The following is an 18,526-nucleotide window of genomic DNA, read 5'->3' on the forward strand; positions in this document are numbered from 1 at the left end:
CTTTCCCCACAACTGAGGAGCACGGCTCCCTCTTCTCCCCGCAACTAAAGGAAAATGATACCACCGCTTCCTTCAAAATGAGTGGAATTTATTTTCTCTTCTTGCTCCAAACGGAAAGAGTCAGGACCACCTCATCCCTAAACCGAGGGAGACCAGGCGAGCCACTATCTGAGGAGATTTCCGCCCCACCGGCCCTCGTAATCCCTCCAAGGAGCGCAGCCTCACTGCTCCGCGCCCCAACAAGCCTTCCGGCCCCCGGCGCGCTCTCGAGGACGGGGCGCGAGCTCGGGCTTTCCCGCCCGCCTCGCCAGAGAACTAACGGGATTAAGATCGCGCCCTCTGAGTGGCTCGCCGCAAGCCCCGCCTCCGGCAGTGGTTGCCCCCCCCCCCCGCGCTTTCCGGGACTAATCTTGGCTCCACCTCCTTCCTCGGCCCCGCCCCCTAGTGGCTCCGCCCCTCTTCTGCAGCGTCCGGTCCTGCCCCTCCCAAATCTAGTTTAGTTGTCGCGGCGGGACCAGGACCTGGTCCGAGACGCGCGGTGCGAGCCAGTGGCAGAGCCATGGCTGGCGGGGAAGACCGCGGGGACGGGGAGCCGGTCTCAGTGGTGACCGTGCGGGTGCAGTACCTGGAGGACACCGATCCCTTTGCATGTGCCAACTTCCCGGAGCCGCGCCGGGCCCCCACCTGCAGCCTGGACGGGGCGCTGCCCCTGGGCGCACAGATACCCGCGCTGCACCGCTTGCTGGGGGCGCCGCTCAAGGTGAGAGGCGCCGGAGAAAGTATGGGGGCGATCGAGGGTTCAGGGTTGGTGCCATGAAAGTCTTTGGGAGGTGCCCCTCGGGGAGAGGCTGGAGTGGGTACGCTCCTCCGGGATATTTTGGGGCTGAGGACCAAGGTCCGCGCAGCCCTGCTTGCGGGAACGCCTCTCAGACTGAGGGGAAACTGAAGCAGGGAGAAGGGAGCTTGTGGTTTGCACCACCCAGGCTGCCCCTTAAAGTGAGGCCCCCCTGGGGAGGTGGTCGAGGGGAAGGGGGTGCTCCTAGCTGCCCGTCTGCCTGGGCAACTGCTGTGGATTGGGTGGCGGTAGATGTTTGAGTGGTAGCGGACCCAGGAGGCGGAGCTGGGAAGGTGTGGACCAGCCTTCACCTCACCTGAAGCGGGGGCGGAACTACGAGGCGGGGCGGGCCGCTATAGGTGGCAGAGGCTTCGAGCGGTTGCTGGAGGTTGGATTGGGTCCTGCTGTGTAGAGTGTTGCCCCTGCAGGTGGGGGTGGGGAGGTGGCTTGGGAGGAGGAGAGACTTAACGGGGTGCGGGGAGTCCTCCAGAAGCAGCCCAGCCCGGGACTAGCCGAGCGCGGGAGGCTCCGCTGGTGGAAAAGCCCTTTGAGTCACCGCCCCCACCACCCGTACTCGCGCCGCCGCGGGCCAGCAGCTGGAAGGGAGGCGGCGGGCCGGGCTAATTTTAAACCGCCGGCCTGCTCTAGTTTGCCTGCGCCCCGGAACCGACTCGCGCACAATACCGGGGAAGGCCCTTTTCCAGATGGCGGGCCCTACCTCTCCTCCCGCTCGCCGCGCTCAGCCCCCCGCAGGCAGCCCTTTCCGGCGCGCGGGGTTTCCGGGCCAGGACTTTGGGAGGCCACTACCACCGACCTGGCCGCCCCGCCAGCCAGTCCACACTGAGCGGTGCGGACGAGGAGAGAGAGTTGGTGGTGGTGCAATCCCCTGCTCCTGGCTGGGTCGCCGAGTTGCGCAAACTTGCCCCCCGGGCTCGGGGTCTCCCTTGGAATGTGCCCGGGGCGCCAGGCCCCCCGGCCTGCATTCCTCGCGCTGCGGGCCAGCCCCGCCTCCGAGAATGGGCGGGAGAGGTGGTGGGACTATTGGCTTGGGGAATGGCACGTGTCCCTGAAAAAGCCCGGTATTCAAGGCCATGACTTGAAAGTGTCAGCACGCTGCCCATTCCAGAGTTTTGATGCAACATCTACCCACCTCTCCACCCTCGGCCTGCTCTGTTGAAAGGGGCAAACAGGTGGGCCTGGAAGAAGTGCGTGTCCACCAGCGGGAGGCCACCTCCTATTCAGCTTGGGCGCTAGGGAGAGAGGGGTGCTGAACTGAGGCCAGGTTCCTGAAACGCCTGGAGCTCTACCGAGAACACAGTATTCCACCCACCACCACCCCTACTCTAGGACAGGACTTTCCAAGTAGGGGCAGATTTGGGAGGACAGCTACAGGAAAGAGGCTCTGCCCACTGTTCTCTGCTCCCTAGCTGAGGACACTACTGAACTCAGAGAATGTGTCATCTCTGCCAACTCAGTCCTTCCTCGCTTCCCCACTTTCAGGATCTCCCACCTGGTGTACTTGAGGGACTGTCATATCCCCCACAGGCAGGATATGGGGGTGGACACATGGGGCTACCACAGTGCCTAGAGCAGGACTCCCTGGGGCTGACAGCTCTGCCAGCAATGGTCAGATGCACTGTGATGTGCTCATCCCAAATATAAACTGTGACCACAGCCCCAGAATAGAAGGCCGGAGGAAGAAGGGCTCAGAATAGGGTAGGGTCAGGGACATCAGAGATCTGTGAGAGGGGGAGCAGGGCCCTTTTTTGCAAGAAATGTCAACAACTGGTTCCTCCCCTAGTCCTATAAGTGGGTGCCCCAGGGGCACAGACATGACTCAGGCCTGCCTTCATAGTCTCTAGAGGGGAGAGGTGACCCAGAAATCCAGGCGTCCCTGTGCAGGGCTGTACAGCAGAAATGAGGGAGGGGTTTTGTACTCCCTGCTTCATCCTCTGTACAGTTGTCCAGCAAAGGAACAGGACATAGCCAAGTCTGCCCTCCCAGTCTGGGCACTGACCCCCATCATCCCTGTAGACCCTGCCCCCTCCCTGGGATGGGGGGGCGGGAGCAGAGACCCAGCCCACTTTCCCTCTGGGGCTCCACACCACACACCCTATTGAGTTCCCCTAGGGCTTCTTCCTTTTTAAAAGACTTGGAGCTTTCACACCACAGAGGGCCTTGCTCATTTCCTTTCAGTCTAGGAGGAAGCTCCTGGCCACAGCCTCTGACTCATCTCCTGGCCCTAAGAGGCGGGTGAGGCAGGGTCCTGGCAGTGCCTTCGGCCATGCCTGATGTCTCCGGGGAAACTCAGGAATATCTATCTTCCCTCTATTGCCAGAACCTACTCCCAGTCCAGGAACCTGCTCCTGCACCAGGGGCAACCAGGCCCTCTGGCCCTGCCGCTCACCTCCTTACCCTCCCTACTACCTTTGCTCTTGGGGTGGTGCCTCAGGAGCCTCTCCCTTACACCCAAAGGCCCTGCCACATCTGGGATAGCACTGACTTCTCCCTGGGCTCTGAGCAGAGGGACCTGGTGCTGCTCTGACCCTGATGCAAAGGCTAGAGGAACCCCCTACTCCTAGCAGCAGAGATGGCCCTAGAAATCTGTCCATTACCAGCAACTTTGTTTCCCCAGCTGTGACTAAAGATTAGAGTAGGACAGGGGTGGCACTGTCCTAGAATGTGTCCTGACCTTGCCCCCTCCTTGCTCCAGCCTCAGTCTACCCTTCCGAAGCAGGATAGGCTAGGAGGCTAAGTGTTAAACTGACATACTGGGACAGAGACCAATTGGAGGGGTCCCAGAGGATTCTTAAGGGTAAGAAGGGATGCTCTGATGATGAACTGAGTCCTTTAGCCCCCTGATAGAGAGGTTTCTTTGGGAGATTGTAGAAGATTAGGATGTGGGCATGAGTCATGGCCTCCCCACTTTCCCTATGGCTGGCATGTCACTGATCATTCTGGGCTAAGTAACCTCGTGAAGGACTCAGACCTAGATCCTGGCAGAAGTAGGCACTATTACCCCAACATGTATGGTGTGTGTGTGTTCATTAGCATTCCCTTGCTGGAACTGGGAGGACCAGTTTGGGGTATTTGTAGAGTCCAGACAGCTGAGAGGCTGTCTTCAGCACTTGGCAACCCTATAGGCCCCAACCCTCATTCCACTACCCTCAGGGTTCCCTGGCGCACTTCCAATGAACTTCTGGGTAATTAAGACCTAGGTCAGTTAGCCCTAGGCCCGTTCCTGGTTGTGCAGCAGGTGCAAATCCACTGAATTTCTTGGTCTCCTCACCTGTCAAAGGATTATCAGAATCAAACTAGGCAGCCCAGTGTATTACACAGAGGAGGCAAAACAAGTGGGTGTCCCTCCTCAAAGCCCATCCATGTCATCTCAACCAGGAAGTCATGGTCTCCTTGGAGATCTGAGATAACAGGAAAAGAGGTTCATAGTTCACAGGGTCTTGTGTGTATAGGAAAGGGGAAGAAAAGGGCAGTTAAATTATTTCCTAAAACAAGAGTCCTCCAGCATATAATTCTGTCCTCTTTTCTGTCTTCTTTGTACCCTGCCACTGGCATATTCATTCTCACCTGATTACAATGCTATGAAAAATACTGGGGAGTAGACACCAGGGTCCCCTAAGCTTGGCCCTGCATATAAAATCATATGTAACAAGTTAGTTAGGGCTGCCAGCAAAACCTGAGCCCAGAGAATCCAAAGGAACGTAGTCTGGAGGTTGAAGTGAGGGGCTGAGCCTGGGAAGAATGGAGGAGGGACACCACCCCAAGAAGACAGCAGAGAAGTGTTGAAGACAAGAGCCAGGAGGGAGTCACGGACGTAGACCTACACTGACCATGTGCTGACCCTAAGCACTGTCAGCAGGGGCCAGAGTTTGGGCTTACTCAGGCCTGGCCCAGCCCCAGGGTGTGAGAAACAAGGCCCAGAGGTTTGGCTCTCAGAAGGGTGACCCCAGAAAGGGGCCAGGGGTGTGAGGGACAAGCACCACTCAGCTGGTGGAAGTCTCTGCTCTTTGCTGCTTGCCTGACCTGAACCCCCTTCCCCATCTCCATCCAAGACAAACAGCTGGAGGAGGGGGGCATTGTCCTATAGGCTTTGGGTTGCCAATTACCCATGAGTCTCCTCTCCATAAATGGGGCACTGGCAGAATTAGACAGGTGACATGGTTAGGAAAGCCACTAACCACCAGGGTTTAAACCTGCTCATCTGAGGAGGCTGGGGTGGTAAGCACTTAGTCTTGAGGACCCCGTCCCCGACAGGGATACAGGCATCCCAGGTACCCTGCACACTTGGGACTAGAGCGTGCAAGTATTCATGCAGGAGAGGAAGAAAGCGTGCTGGGCCCGAGCTTTCCGTGGGTGTGCTTCTTGGGCCTGTGCCTGGCCAGCGAGCATGTATATACAGGTGTCCCCAAAAAATGTATACACACTTTAACAGCTAATTTCTATTACATTTTGAAAATGAAATATATTTTAATAAACACTGGCTTTATAATTATACCAAGTGTGTATACATTTTTGGGGGACACCTTGTATATACCTGACCATATATACCTGGGTTTATAAGCAGTTACTGCATATAATCGATCACCCCTCCAGTGTTTATCTTTATATAACTCCTCCTCTCCCCTTGCTTGGCACCCTTGGCCATTGTGCCTCTACATTTATTTGTGGCCTTTCTCTGAGTCAAGCCTGCCTGCCTCCAGGACTAGCTGGAAAGCAGGGAAGGCAGAGGCAGTGTCTTGTTCTCTGTCTGTCCTCAGAACCTAAAACCAGCCCAGTTCATGAATGTTTGGATGAGCTGTTCTCTATGTGTGTGATTTGGGGGATCCCTGAGGGGGGTTGCAGCTCTGGGGGAGATATGTTTCTCTAGGGTCCCAGAAGGAGATGCAGCTGTGCCTGGATGGGGGTAGGGAGGGTAGGCTGCTGAGTCATCTGTGGGAAGAGGGATCAGGAGGAATGTGGGGCTGCCCTCAGCTGAGCTGGCCCTGGACAAGGTACCCCAGCCCAGGGGCCTTACCCCTCCCAGCTCAGGCCTATTCCCAGTCGGCCCTGGAGAAGATGACTCTGCTCCTACGGAGGAGAGAGAGGCCAGGCCCGCCCAAGGCGCCCAGGGAAGGGCAGGCAGCCAGGCAGGAAGTGGGACAGAACAGGCTGCAGTATTTGTTCTATGTCCCATGCCCCAGTCAGTGGGGGGAGGTGGTCACCCAAGGGCCTCACAGGAAGAGCCTGAACTGCCAGGAAGGAGCTGGGTCAGGCTCTCAGGCACAGCAGGGATGCTACGCAGAGGCAGAGGTGGGGGCAGGAGCTGGACTCCCTTTCCCCTCAAGGGACCAAGGGCAGCTGGAAGCCCCTGGGCTAGGTCCAGAGCAAGGCAGGACTGACAGAACAACAGGACTTTTATTCCCAGTAAGGTGGAGACCTCAGGCACCCTGACTCTGCAGAGGGGGCTCTCTCTGGGTCATAGCACCTCAAGGAGGAGAGCCACTCAAGTCAAGGGGACTTTGCTATGGGGGAGGTGTCCAGGAGAGGCACAGTGCTGCCATCAGACTCTCCACAATCACCTTACTAGGCCCTTCTACAAGTACTTCTCAAGGAGCCAAGTGTCCTGCCCAGTAGTGGAGGGGAGCCAGGCTCAGTGGGAGAGAGACGTGGGAAGCATGTGCCTTCTTGTTACGATGCAGGTTTTAGGGACCCACTATAGTCTGACTGAGTCAGACCCTAAAATCTGGTTTTCAATAGGCTCCTTGGAGGCCTCTGAGGTCCAGGTAGGACTATGGTCACTGTAGCCCACGTGAGAACATGGCAAAGACCCTCAGGCCTGGAGGGACTGGGAGCCTGTGTATTAGCGCCTGCTATTCACTGTCTTAATTCAGGGATACACATACACCTCCCAGCTGGGTTTGCACCTCCCAGTGATATCGTTGTATTTAACCCAATTATTAATTAACTGGAAAGGAACAAAGGGAAGATGGAGTATTTAGGCATGCCCAGTGAAGTCTGGGTGACATAGGAGAGGTAATTATCTGTCAGTCACACCCAGGAGCCAGGTCATTGGCCAGAATAGGCGTGGCCACTGCAAGGGCGCAAAATCTGAGATACATAAGCTCCTAAACAAGCAGGTTCCCTCTCTTGCGTGCTGGCTCCTGGTCCAGTTGTTGCAGGGGCACACTCCTCTATATTCGTCCACATGGCCCACAGCCTGTGGATCCCACACAATGGACTGACGGACTGTGACTAGCCTGATGCTGTGCCGGATTTAACTCCACCGTGGAACGGAAACTGAGGACACTGGCTTTGCTTTTGGCTCTGCTGAATCCCTGGCTGCACCTTTTCCTGGACTGGTTTAAGGGCTATGGGACTTTTGAAACCCAGGGATATATTCCACGCAAGTAAAAATCACTCATTCTCCCATGCAAATCTTAGAAAATTCTTTTTCTCAAGATATTGTAAGAACCCGATCCCCAACACCCAGTGGGTAAAGGGATCCCCCACTTTCACCAGTGGATACCCCACTTCCACCAATAACACCAGCATTCTTTTCTTTTTTCTTTTCTTTTTTCTTTTTCCCTTAACACTTCCTCCCAGGTCTTGAATGCTTGTGGCTACAGCTTATCACCCCACGGGGCTGTGAACTTCCTCGAAGGCAGGAACTTCCTTCCATCTCTCTCCATTCTCGTTCCTCATTTATGTTCATTAACTCGATACATGTTTAGTGAGAACTTACAATGTGCCAAATGCTAGGCTAGGCTCTGAGGATATAGCATGCAGCAAGACTGACATGGTGCCCGAACCCAGAGAACACACGGTTAAAGGGGAAGAAGCCTAGTGTCTAGGATATTATACTGCCCTGGGGAAGGCCTCAGAGTAGGGTACACACATGGCATGGAGTGGGTTGCATAGCATTGCACAGCAGAAGAGTCCAGGAAGTCTTTTCAAAAAAGCCTTATGTAATCTGAAACCTAAAGAACCGGTAAGTGCTAGCCAGGAGAAGACATAGTACATACAAAGGCTTTGCACATAGTAGGCACATGAAGGATTGCTAAAGGAATGCTTGGCTATGGTGCTGCCCTTGTGGTGTGCCTCTCTGCCAGCACCCTGAGTAGGAGGTAGGAGGTCATGAGGTCTCCGTACCTACCCCTGCCACCTCTACCCCATCCCTGACAGCTGTTCTCTTTGCCCCCAGCTAGAGGACTGTGCCCTGCAAGTGTCTCCCTCTGGATACTACCTGGACCCTGAGCTGTCCCTGGAAGAGCAGCGGGAAATGCTGGAGGGCTTCTATGAAGAGATCAGGTCAGAGCTGGTGAGACCAGGAACATAAGGCTGGCCACAACCTTGCCCCCACCAGAGGCTGGCTCAGGTGTCAGCAGCCAAGACACCTGATCTCTAGCCAAGGACACATGCTGGTCACCTCCTGCTGCCCCAGGGAACTGTGCCAGGGGAATCCCAAGGCCTGGCCAGTGTTACCTGCTACCCAGGATGGAGCAGGGGCTCTCCCACATATCTGAGATACCCGTATTTGCATAAATTCTTCTGTCTGGCCAACCCTTGGACTTAGAGGAGCAGTTGGGGAGGAAGGAGCTGGGCCTCAGTTGGCATGTGGGGAGGTCTTTGGCTGCCTTGGTGTGGGGGAAGGGACCCCGCAGAATGAGCTGGGAGGTGCTGACTGTGCTGCTTGATTCCAGCAAAGGGCGGAAGCCTACATTGATCCTGCGGACCCAGCTCTCCGTGAGAGTCAATGCCATCTTAGGTGAGTGTGTGAGGGCATCAATGTCCAGCCCAGCTGGCTCAGTTTCTTTCAGGCATGTACTGGACAGTAGACAGGACAGATCAGAGATAGAATAGGTGCCCCCCCCCCATTCCTATCCTGACCTGTCCTTCTAGGGCCAAGGCTAATGCTGCAGCTAGACTGTAGTGGGGGCTGCCCAGAGCCAGGGAGTAAGTAGAGGAGGAGTTGGGGGTTCAAGAATACTAGAATATTCTCTGAGGTTGCCTATGTCCCCTTGAGGTTACTATGTCCATCCACCCCTTGCAGAAAAATTGTATGGCTCCAGTGGCCCTGAGCTCCGCCGCTCTCTCTTCTCACTAAAGCAGATCTTCCAGGTGAGGCCCTGAGGTGGGCTGGGGGTGGGCATCCTAGCCTCAGCCCCCTTAAACTCCCCCATGGTGCCCCCAGGAGGACAAGGACCTGGTGCCTGAATTTGTGCACTCAGAGGGGCTGAGTTGCCTGATCCGTGTGGGTGCTGCTGCTGACCACAACTACCAGAGCTACATCCTCCGAGGTCAGCCCCACTCCTCCCCCAGGACCCTTGCTTTCAATGACCCCTTACTGATCTCTTGTTTCTGTGTCCTCAGCACTGGGCCAGGTGATGCTTTTTGTGGATGGGATGCTGGGAGTGGTGGCCCACACTGAGACCGTGCAGTGGCTGTACATGTTGTGTGCCAGCCTGGTAAATGGCCCTCCCCCAGCCATGCACCCCTTCCCACTGCCTCTCTCTGGGCCTCAATTTTCTCTCCTGTAAAATGGGCAAGAATGGAGTGAGTCTGTGGCCCCTCTAAGCCTAAAAGCACTTCAATGCCTGGGCCTACAGCCAGAGTCCTTTTGTTGAGACTCTCCTGTCTGGGTCCAGCCCCGGGAGCCCTTCCCCCACTGCACCAGGAGCTGGCCCAGCTCTGGCCCAAGCCCCACTCATATGTGGTTATCCCTCCCCTAGTCCCGCTTGGTGGTGAAGACAGCTCTGAAGCTGCTGCTGGTGTTTGTGGAATACTCTGAGAGCAATGCACCGCTGTTCATCTACGCAGTCAACTCTGTGGCCAGCACCACCGGTCAGAGACTATCCCTCCCTCCCCACCACTCAGAGCCTTCTCCTACCTTCCTCCTCATGACTGCTCCCCATTCTGTGTGGCAGGTGCTCTGCCATGGGCCAACCTGGTGTGCATCCTAGAGGAGAAGAATGGTGCAGACCCTGAGCTGCTGGTGTACACAGTCACCCTCATCAACAAGGTGTGTGTGGAGGGGGAACCAAAGGCCAGGTATGAGCCCCTCAGGCTCCTGCCTTCAGGCTCCCATGAGCCTTACCCTCCTATCCCCAACCTCCAGACGCTGGCAGCGCTCCCAGATCAGGACTCCTTCTATGACGTGACGGATGCACTGGAGCAGCAGGGCATGGAGGCACTGGTCCAGCGGCACTTGGGCGCTGCGGGCACTGACATCGACTTACGTGCACAGCTTGTGCTCTATGAGGTGGGCTCTGGGCTGGGCTGCCAGGGCCCAACAGGGAGTCAGAAGAGGGGAGGGAGGGGGCACAGTTTCCCAGCACCCACCCTACCTCAGTTGCTCACATCTGGACCCATGTCTGCTAGAGTGCCCTGCGGATGGAGGATGGAGACATTGAGGAAGCCGCCGCAGGTGGGCGGCGGGAGCGTAGAAAGCCCTCTTCAGAGGAAGGCAAGAGGAGCCGCCGATCTCTAGAAGGCGGGGGCTGCCATGTGCGCACCTCGGAGCCTGGGTAAGAACATGCCTCAGCACATGGGGAGGAGGGATGGATGCACCAGGAGTAACCTGTCTCCTGACAGACCCGCCTCCAGCCCCACAGGGCCCTCCTCCTCCTCCTCCAGCCCTGACCCACTCACAAGCCCAGTGCCCAGCCCCATGGGCCCTGCCTCTGGCCTCTGTACCTCTGCGAACCTCTTTCCTGCCCTCTCCGTGGCGTCCTCAGCTGACAGCTCCTGTGAGAGGAGCATCTACAAGTAAGTAGGGAGATAGAGGCTACCCGCCCCCCCCCCCCCCCCCGAATCCTCTTCCCACCTGTCCCTCCTGCTCTGCTCCCCTCCATGGACCCTCGGCCTCCTCTGCCCAAACGCGTGCTTTCTCTCTTTCTTTCCAGACTTCACCAAACTGCTCCTATTTGGTAAGTGACTGCTGGGGGGTGGGGTTCGGCTCTGACCGGACTGCCTCCCCCTGGGGCTTCTCTTCATCTCCTTCTGGCATTACGTCTGGTCTTGGCCAATGTTATCTGTCTCCCTGCCCCCTACTGTCTTTGTTTCTCTGGCACTGTCTCTGACTCTTGTTCTGCTCTTTGTCTCTTACTGCACCCTGTCTGGCTTCATGTCAGTCTCTCCCCTCCACTTACAGTTTCCTCTCGTCATGTCCTCCCCAACCCCCTCCTCTTCCCACTGTGGCTGGGAAGGAATCCCTGATAGCACTGCCCAGGTCTGAGTAGGTGTGAGCAACTGGGCTTCCAGGTGGAACAGACACCACAGTTACTATTTCTTCTCTCATCTCCCCCCCCCCCCCACCCCCACCCAGGGCCCCTGAGAGCCCACCTGTTCCCCAGCCCCCTACTGGGCAGGCCAGGCTGGAGTAAGTAGAGGCCAGCTCGCCAGGCCTGCCATGTGCTCAGGGCTTCAGCATTGCTTCTCCCAGCGGGGTCCCACTCGCCTGATGCAGCCAGAGCTCGGGGATCTCGGGCCCCTTTTCCCCCAGACTTCTGCCTCCTCGGTTACCTAAGGACTAAGCATTGGGATTAGTTCCCTGAGGTCATAGTGGATCCTGTGCTTCAATAGTGATACCTTGATAGCTTTGACCAGAGATGAGGACATGGACTCCCAACCTGGAGCCCATTCTCCCAGGAATAGGGCAGGGAGGGGAATTAGGGTGCTGTGCAGTGTGGAGGTAGAGGAACAACCTAGGGCTAAGATAAGGGCCGGGACTGAGAGCCATTGGAGGCTAGAGGGGCCCAGAAAGAGACATTGGATCACTCATTATTTCAACATAAACTGAGTGCCTATCTCTACCAGGCCCCTTTCTGGGCATAGGTCATAGTTCTCAGAAGCTGCAGACATGCCAAGGGAGGGATGTGCCCATTAGCACAGCTGTTCCCTTCCCCTGCTCTAAGGGTCCTTGTCTAGAATCAGGACAATTAACATGAATAGCAAGGTTGCAAGTTAGACATTAAGTAGAACTCTCTGTACATTGACCTGGTATGCTGGGTTGGAAGTGACCCTCCCCAGATGTGGAGGATTGAACAGGGGCTGGACTTGGGGGGTTGGGTCCTGGGTCTGCTTGGCGCATGGTCTGTTCCTGTGTGTCTGTGTGTGCCTGCAATTAGGGGCAGTGCCCAGGGGACCAGCATGAGCACCACCCTGGGCTGGGGTGTGTCAGACACCCTCACTGACAAGTGCCTCCCCCCAGAGCCCGGTTCCTGGAGAATGTGGCAGCGGCAGAAACAGAGAAGCAGGCTGCGCTGGCCCAGGGCCGGGCAGAGGCCTTGGCTGGGGCAGTGCCCGATGAGGCTGATGGACACCCAGGTGAGCGGGTGGGTGGGCAGAATCTACCCATGTCTCCTTGTTGCCCCACAGAGGGCATGATACTGACAGCTGCTTCTCTTTTTTAGATGCCCGGGAACTGTGGAGTTCCCCTGAACCGGTCCCAGTTTCTGTACCCAAAACACCCCAGAGCCCTGCCCCCCGAGTCCTGCTCAGGTCCCAGAGGAGCCTTGAGCCAGAGCCCAAGGAGCCACTGGCTCCACCAAGCCCCAAGGCTGAGCCCACCCAGAAGTTCTCTACCCATGTACCCAAGCTCTGCATTGGGGACCTGGACTTCTCAGATCTGAGGGAGGACGAAGACCAGGACATACTGAACATAGAGACTGTAGAGGCTGGGAAAGGGGTCCCGCCCCCACCACCCCCACTGCCCTTGCTCTCCGAAGGCCCCCCACCTCCTCCACCCCCACCTCTCCCACCCATCAAAGGCCCCTTCCCACCACCTCCACCACTGCCAGCTGCCCCTCTTCCCCCATCAGCGCCTGACGGCCTAGCCCTCCCCACCAAGAGGAAGACAGTCAAACTCTTCTGGCGGGAGCTAAAGCTGGCTGGGGGCCATGGAAGCTCTGGGAGCCGCTTTGGGCCCGGCTCCACCCTGTGGGCCTCCCTGGAGCCTGTCTCCGTGGACACAGCCCGGCTGGAACACCTGTTTGAGTCCCGTGCCAAGGACGTATTACCTTCCAAGGTAAACGCACCCTCATCTGCAAGGTAACCCCAGTGGCGAGGGGAGGGAATCAGAGCTCAAGGGTCCTAACTATTGGGGCTGCTGCTCATTTCCCTCGTAGGGAAAGCGAGGCAAAGAGAGGGGCGGGGACTTGTCTGAGGTCTCAACAGGGATCAGCACAGCCCTAACTAGTATCTAAGCTCATCCCAAGGCTTTAAACATCCCAGGTCCATCCCCAGTTGTAGGGTGACCACACTATTTGGAGGGGGCCCTTGAAGTGTCCTCTTAGGTTGTTGCCCCAGCTAGTCCCTTTCCCAAACTTACACTCTCCTTCCCTCAACCTCAAAGAAAGCTGGTGAGGGCCGCCGGACAATGACCACAGTGCTGGACCCCAAGCGCAGCAACGCTATCAACATTGGTCTAACCACACTGCCACCGGTGCATGTCATTAAGGCTGCCCTGGTCAACTTCGATGAGTTTGCTGTCAGCAAGGACGGCATTGAGGTAGGGATAGCCAGCTGGGGGTGTGGAAGGGAGTGGGAGGTCCAGCCCTCTCCTTTGGTCAGTGGGCATTTCCTGACCCTCTAGTAGTGGGAAGGGGCTTGGCATAGCAGTCCCCAGACCCTGGGGCTCCCCCAGATAGCCTAGGGCAGCGGTTCTCAACCTGTGGGTCGAGACCCCTTTGGCGGTTGAACGACCCTTTCACAGGGGTCGCCTCAGACCATCCTGCATATCAGATATTTACATTACAATTTATAACAGTAGCAACATTACAGTTATGAAGTAGCAACGAAAATAATTTTATGGTTGGGTCACAACATGAGGAACTGTATTTAAAGGGCCAGAAGGTTGAGAACCACTGGCCTAGGGGGAGTCAAGACCAACACCTGAGGCCTCAGGCCAGCACTTACTGGCCTGTATGGGGTGGTGGTTGTGTCCTCAGAAACTACTGACCATGATGCCCACGGAAGAGGAGCGGCAGAAGATCGAGGAGGCCCAACTGGCCAACCCTGACATACCTTTGGCCCCAGCTGAGACTTTCCTGATGACTCTTGCCTCCATCGGGGGCCTGGCTGCCCGCCTACAACTCTGGGCCTTCAAGCTGGACTATGACAGCATGGAACGGGTACCTGGGTCATGGGTGGGACAGTCAGTGGGGGCAGATGAGTATGATGACCATGTAGTCTGAGTCCCTGGCCTCCCACACCAGGAAATCGCAGAGCCACTGTTTGACCTGAAAGTGGGCATGGAACAGCTGGTGCATAATGCCACCTTCCGCTGCATTCTGGCCACCCTTCTGGCTGTGGGCAACTTCCTCAATGGCTCCCAAGTGAGTGACAGCGCATGAGGGCTGGGAGCCAGGCTCCGGAGCCAGCCCGGCCCAGGCTCAGACAAAGTCCTTTCAGAGCAGTGGCTTTGAGCTGAGCTACCTGGAGAAAGTGTCAGAGGTGAAGGACACCGTGCGCAGGCAGTCGCTGCTGCACCATCTCTGCTCCTTGGTGCTCCAGATGCGGCCTGATTCCTCCGACCTCTACTCAGAAATCCCCGCCCTGACCCGCTGTGCCAAGGTTAGCACCAGCCAGGGGCTTGAATAAAATTGGCCAGGGCATCAGGGAGTGCTGCTTCCTGGGGCTGGCTTCTCCCCTCCTATTTCTGCAGCTGTGCCAGGGGTGGCTCGGCTACAGATGTTTGTGCCAGAAATGCTTCCCTCTATTGGCCTGGCTATCCCTACTCAGTCTTTGGGTCTCAGTTTAGCCGCTGCTTCCCCAAGAAACCTTCTCTGTTCCCCATTGGACCAAATGGACTTGTCTGTTTCCTGTGGTAAACGGTGAACTTTTGGAGGGCAATGGTTGCATCTCCTCTGTGTTCCTCTGGCCTGGCTCACCAGCCTGACACAGAGGCAGCCTCAGGCAGTACCTTCTTGTGCGGGGACAACCTGTGTACCCCCCTGCTTTTCCAGGTGGACTTTGAACAGCTGGCTGAGAACCTGGGGCAGCTGGAGCATCGGAGCCGTGCAGCTGAGGAGAGTCTGCGGAGCTTGGCCAAGCATGAGCTGGCCCCGGCCCTGCGTACCCGCCTCACCCAGTTCCTGGCCCACTGTTCCCGACGCGTTACCATGCTGCGAGTAGTGCACCGCCGTGTCTGCAACAGGTGGGGTTGTGGGCCCGAGAGGCAGGACCGCCACCACTGTCCCTCACCCCCAAGTAGGACTCACCATCCCTTCCTATCCTGACCTGCCTAGGTTCCACGCCTTCCTGCTGTACCTGGGGTACACCGCACAGGCAGCCCGTGAAGTGCGCATCATGCAATTCTGCCACACGTTGCGGGAGTTTTCGCTGGAGTACCGGACTTGCCGGGATCGGGTGCTCCAGCAGCAGCAGAAGCGGGCCACATACCGTGAGCGCAACAAGACCCGGGGACGCATGATCACTGAGGTGCGTGCCCCTTCCAGGTTTTGACTGTCGTTCCCATGGTTTCCTTCCCTGGCTCCCAGCTCATCATTCTCCCCTCTCCAGACAGAGAAGTTCTCAGGAGTGGCTGGGGAAGCCCCCAGCAACCCATCTGTCCCAGTGGCTGTGGGTAGTGGGCCAGGCCAGGGTGATGCAGACAGTCACGCCAGCATGAAGAGCCTGCTGACCAGTAAGCCTGAAGAGGCCACACACAGCCGCCGCAGCAGAGGTGGGACCTGTGGCCGCTAGGGGAACGGATTTTGCTTTGGGGCCACCTTGGCCTGACCTCCCTATCTGGTCTCTCTCAGGCCTGGTCCAGAGCAGCTCCCCAATGCCCACAGCAGTGGGGGCCTCCAATGCACCCCCAGAAGAATCCCCAGGCTCCAGTTCACCCAGTGACACTTCAGATGAGATCATGGACCTGCTGGTGCAGTCAGTGACCAAGAGCAGTCCTCGTGCCTTAGCTGCTCGGGAACGCAAGCGTTCCCGTGGCAACCGCAAATCTTGTGAGTATTCCCCACATACCTGCTGCCCGCTTTATCCCCAGAAATCAATCCCCTCCAACCCTGCTCTGTCCCTGCAGTGAGACGGACACTGAAGAGCGGACTTGGAGAAGACCTGGTGCAGGCACTGGGACTGAGCAAGGGACCTGGCCTGGAGGTGTGAAGCCACTGCCTCCAGAATATCTACCTGGGCCACAGCCTGCATGCAAAAGACTATATAGAAGAAGGGCCAGAGCAGAATTCTGGGCATCTTCTCAACCCTGGGGTCACTCTGTACCCAGTGGCCAGTGCCTTCAGCAGTATTATCTGTGTTTGTGTGTTTTGTGTGTGTGTGTGTGTGTGTGTGTGTGTGTGTGTGTGTGTGTGTATGCATGAGCTCCCTGAACACGTGGAGCATAATAAAGTTTTCTTAGCCAATTCAAGAGCTTTTTCTTTCAAGGTATAGACCCCAGCTTTCAAGGTCTATAGCAGTAGGGAAATACCAAAGAATTGGTTCTTCCTGCCTCACGCCTCATCATCACACAGCCATTAGCCACATTCTAAGCCATTTATTCAACAATCCTATGCCTTAGACTGCTTTTGGCCCCTGGACTAGGCCCTCGTTACTCCTAGCATGGGGCCATACAGCCTGATAGAACCACCTAAGGCCCAGCAACCAGTGGTCACAACGTTAGTGGCTACAATCGTTTCATCTGCCGCCGTTCCTGCCGGCGCTGCCTTTTCTCATTGTGCTCCGGCGCTGGGGCACCACTGTCTGCCGTGAACCAGGGGCCCAGCACATTCACCCACAGGAGGTAAAGGGCCCGTCCTGGAGCCTAGGAGAGAAAAGGTAACTTGAAGCCAGGTTCAGGAAATGAAAGAAGAGAATGGTTAGATGCCCCAGCCCCTTCTTGGGAGTCGAACAACCCACGCACCAGGAGCCAGAAGGACCAGATGTAGAGGGAAAAGCAGCTGAGCACCTGCACAATGGCTGTCAGTAGGATCACATCCTTCAGGTGCCTGTGGATGGAAGGGAGACTGCAGGGGCCAAAAATAGTAGATGGGCCCCAATTCACCTCCCACCCCTTCAAGTTGCAGGCAGCTGTGGGTCTTGGGCTATCTGGGCCCCAGCACCACAGCCCTGGGGCCGCTCACCTGAGCTGGCGGCGGGGGACACTCACTCTGCCATGCCCTGCTCCATGTTGAGGTCCATTCCACCATCCATCAGGGCCCCATCCTCAGAGAAGGCCGCCCGTGCCATTGAGCTCATTGAGTGGTAGCTGGCCCCATATACAGCCAGACTAAAGCCCAGGGCCATCTGCAGAACAAGAGTGGGAGTATCAAAGGCCAGCCACTAACCCTATGTGTGTACCCACTTCCCAGGATGGGGAACACTTACCCAGGCCCAAAATGAGGCAGATGAGTAGAAGAAGACCAAGGTCACAAGACAGTAAATGGCCTGCAAGCAGACACAGGATCAGGCTGGGATCAAAGCTACCCCTAAACCATGGACCTCCCTTGACTCTGACCAAGAGTTTGGCCAGGCTGTGGAAGAAGACAGGTTGTTTCTTAAGGGATGGGGGAAACAGAGGTCTGAGTACCCAGACTACCCTCTGACACATCAGCCTAGGAAAGAAGCCTCTGTACTTGGAGTGGTAAAGGCTCTTGAGTCCATCTCATTTTGTTGTTTTGTTTTGACTACTCAACATTTCCTCTGTACAGGACCGATTTACTTATTTATTTCTGGAATTTTCTTCTAAAGCCTTGACTCACATACCACCACCATACCACTGCCGCAGCCCCCACCACCCAGAACTGAGGGCTCTGGGACCTTGGGCGGGCACAGAAATAAGAGCCAGGCACTCACATTGGCCCCCAGTATGATCCGCAGGTAGAACTTGAGGGTCTCTCTGTTCTCTTCGAATATCTGCTTCTTCCCTCTTGTCCCCACTTTGCCCTTGGGCTGCAGAAGAATGGTGAGAGGCCTGTCAGAGCCCTCCTCAGCAGGGTCCTCTTCCCCTTCCCCACCAGTCTGGTTAGCTGCAGAGTCCCAGCTGCACCTCAGCCAGTTCCCGTTGGTGCTCAAACCTGGCACAATCCTCGGGATGCCTACCCCTCCTCCAGGCAATCCTGCTTAAGGCAGAAACCATCCTTCCAACAACCTCGGCAATGCTCGCCTCCTGCACACCCTCGGACAATACACCACTGGGCTGACACCGCCTGGCTTCCCCGGTAAGCTACGGCTTTGGGCTGATGACCCCGTCACGGGGAATTCCTGAGTGGCGTTGAATAGCGCCCCTCTCCGGCCTCCGCTGGAGTGGGCAAGATCTCGGCTGACGCCCACACCCTTCTGGCCCCTCAGATCTTTAGGCAATTCCGGTTACTATGTGATACTGACACCCACCCCCACTCCGGCACCCGTTCTGGTACGGTCCAGCGCCGCTCCCTTCCACCCCCGTGCATCTAGTACGGCCCGGCCACCGAATGGCGCCCCCTCTGGCCGACCCGCTTCTCTTGATGTCCCTCCTGTTTTCAGTCTCCCAGGCCCTGGGAGTGCTTTGCCGATGCGGACCCCGCCCTACCCGCTCTCCTTACCGCCATGGTGCGACGCAAATACCCAGCCGGGGGAACAAGGAATAGAGAATGAAACCGCAATCACCAAGTCCCACATCGGCAGCACAGGCACTTCCGGTGCAGACCCAAATCGTCACAACTGGGACGGAAGTGAGTGGAGCACTTCCTTTCCTAGCCCCGCCCC

The 18,526-nt window shown here is 56.9% G+C and overlaps 2 protein-coding genes across 7 annotated transcripts; one reads left to right on the forward strand and one right to left on the reverse strand.

Annotated features, from left to right (window-relative positions):
- The first annotated feature begins 485 nt into the window (after positions 1-485).
- FHOD1 (formin homology 2 domain containing 1) lies at positions 486-16,205 on the forward strand. 5 transcript variants are annotated; one of them, XM_036345108.1, is made up of 24 exons: positions 486-760; positions 8,034-8,140; positions 8,533-8,597; positions 8,883-8,950; positions 9,024-9,129; positions 9,203-9,297; positions 9,562-9,673; positions 9,757-9,851; positions 9,948-10,091; positions 10,211-10,356; positions 10,436-10,597; positions 10,735-10,758; positions 11,157-11,210; positions 12,042-12,157; positions 12,244-12,857; positions 13,185-13,340; positions 13,780-13,962; positions 14,047-14,166; positions 14,243-14,404; positions 14,797-14,987; positions 15,079-15,271; positions 15,353-15,515; positions 15,595-15,792; positions 15,870-16,205. In XM_036345108.1, exons 1-24 carry the CDS (start codon positions 560-562, stop codon positions 15,950-15,952), a joined length of 3,558 nt encoding a protein of 1,185 aa, XP_036201001.1. In that variant the 5' UTR covers positions 486-559; the 3' UTR covers positions 15,953-16,205. The 5 variants fall into 5 exon arrangements, with proteins under 5 accessions (XP_036201001.1, XP_036201004.1, XP_036201002.1 ...); XM_036345112.1 differs by having other exon boundaries at positions 626-760; positions 8,034-8,150; XM_036345109.1 differs by lacking the exon at positions 10,735-10,758 and having other exon boundaries at positions 560-760.
- Positions 16,206-16,317: 112 nt separating this feature from the next.
- On the reverse strand, positions 16,318-18,497 carry TMEM208 (transmembrane protein 208). 2 transcript variants are annotated; one of them, XM_036345122.1, is made up of 6 exons: positions 18,364-18,497; positions 17,636-17,731; positions 17,168-17,227; positions 16,950-17,086; positions 16,704-16,806; positions 16,318-16,604 (listed from the first exon to the last, which is right to left on the reverse strand). In XM_036345122.1, the coding sequence occupies exons 1-6, from the start codon at positions 18,367-18,369 to the stop codon at positions 16,467-16,469; spliced, it is 540 nt and encodes a 179-aa protein (XP_036201015.1). In that variant the 5' UTR covers positions 18,370-18,497; the 3' UTR covers positions 16,318-16,466. The 2 variants fall into 2 exon arrangements, with proteins under 2 accessions (XP_036201015.1, XP_036201016.1); XM_036345123.1 differs by having other exon boundaries at positions 16,467-16,604; positions 16,704-16,788.
- Between the last annotated feature and the right edge of the window lie 29 nt (positions 18,498-18,526).

The sequence above is a fragment of the Myotis myotis genome, unplaced genomic scaffold (assembly GCF_014108235.1).
Source record: "Myotis myotis isolate mMyoMyo1 unplaced genomic scaffold, mMyoMyo1.p scaffold_m19_p_19, whole genome shotgun sequence".
NCBI classification, from domain to species: Eukaryota; Metazoa; Chordata; class Mammalia; order Chiroptera; family Vespertilionidae; genus Myotis; species Myotis myotis.

Bases quoted from the DNA above. Each gene is read 5' to 3' on its own strand.
- FHOD1 (XM_036345108.1), top strand. From the start codon at position 560: ATGGCTGGCGGGGAAGACCGCGGGGACGGGGAGCCGGTCTCAGTGGTG. The intron at 9,298-9,561 runs GTAAATGGCCCT...TCCCTCCCCTAG, and splicing joins ACATGTTGTGTGCCAGCCTG to TCCCGCTTGGTGGTGAAGAC. The intron at 9,674-9,756 runs GTCAGAGACTAT...TCTGTGTGGCAG, and splicing joins CTCTGTGGCCAGCACCACCG to GTGCTCTGCCATGGGCCAAC.
- TMEM208 (XM_036345122.1), bottom strand. The intron at 16,807-16,949 runs GTGAGTGTCCCC...TGGCCCCTGCAG, and splicing joins ATGGAGCAGGGCATGGCAGA to TCTCCCTTCCATCCACAGGC. The intron at 16,605-16,703 runs GTGCGTGGGTTG...TTTCTCTCCTAG, and splicing joins TCTGGTCCTTCTGGCTCCTG to GCTCCAGGACGGGCCCTTTA.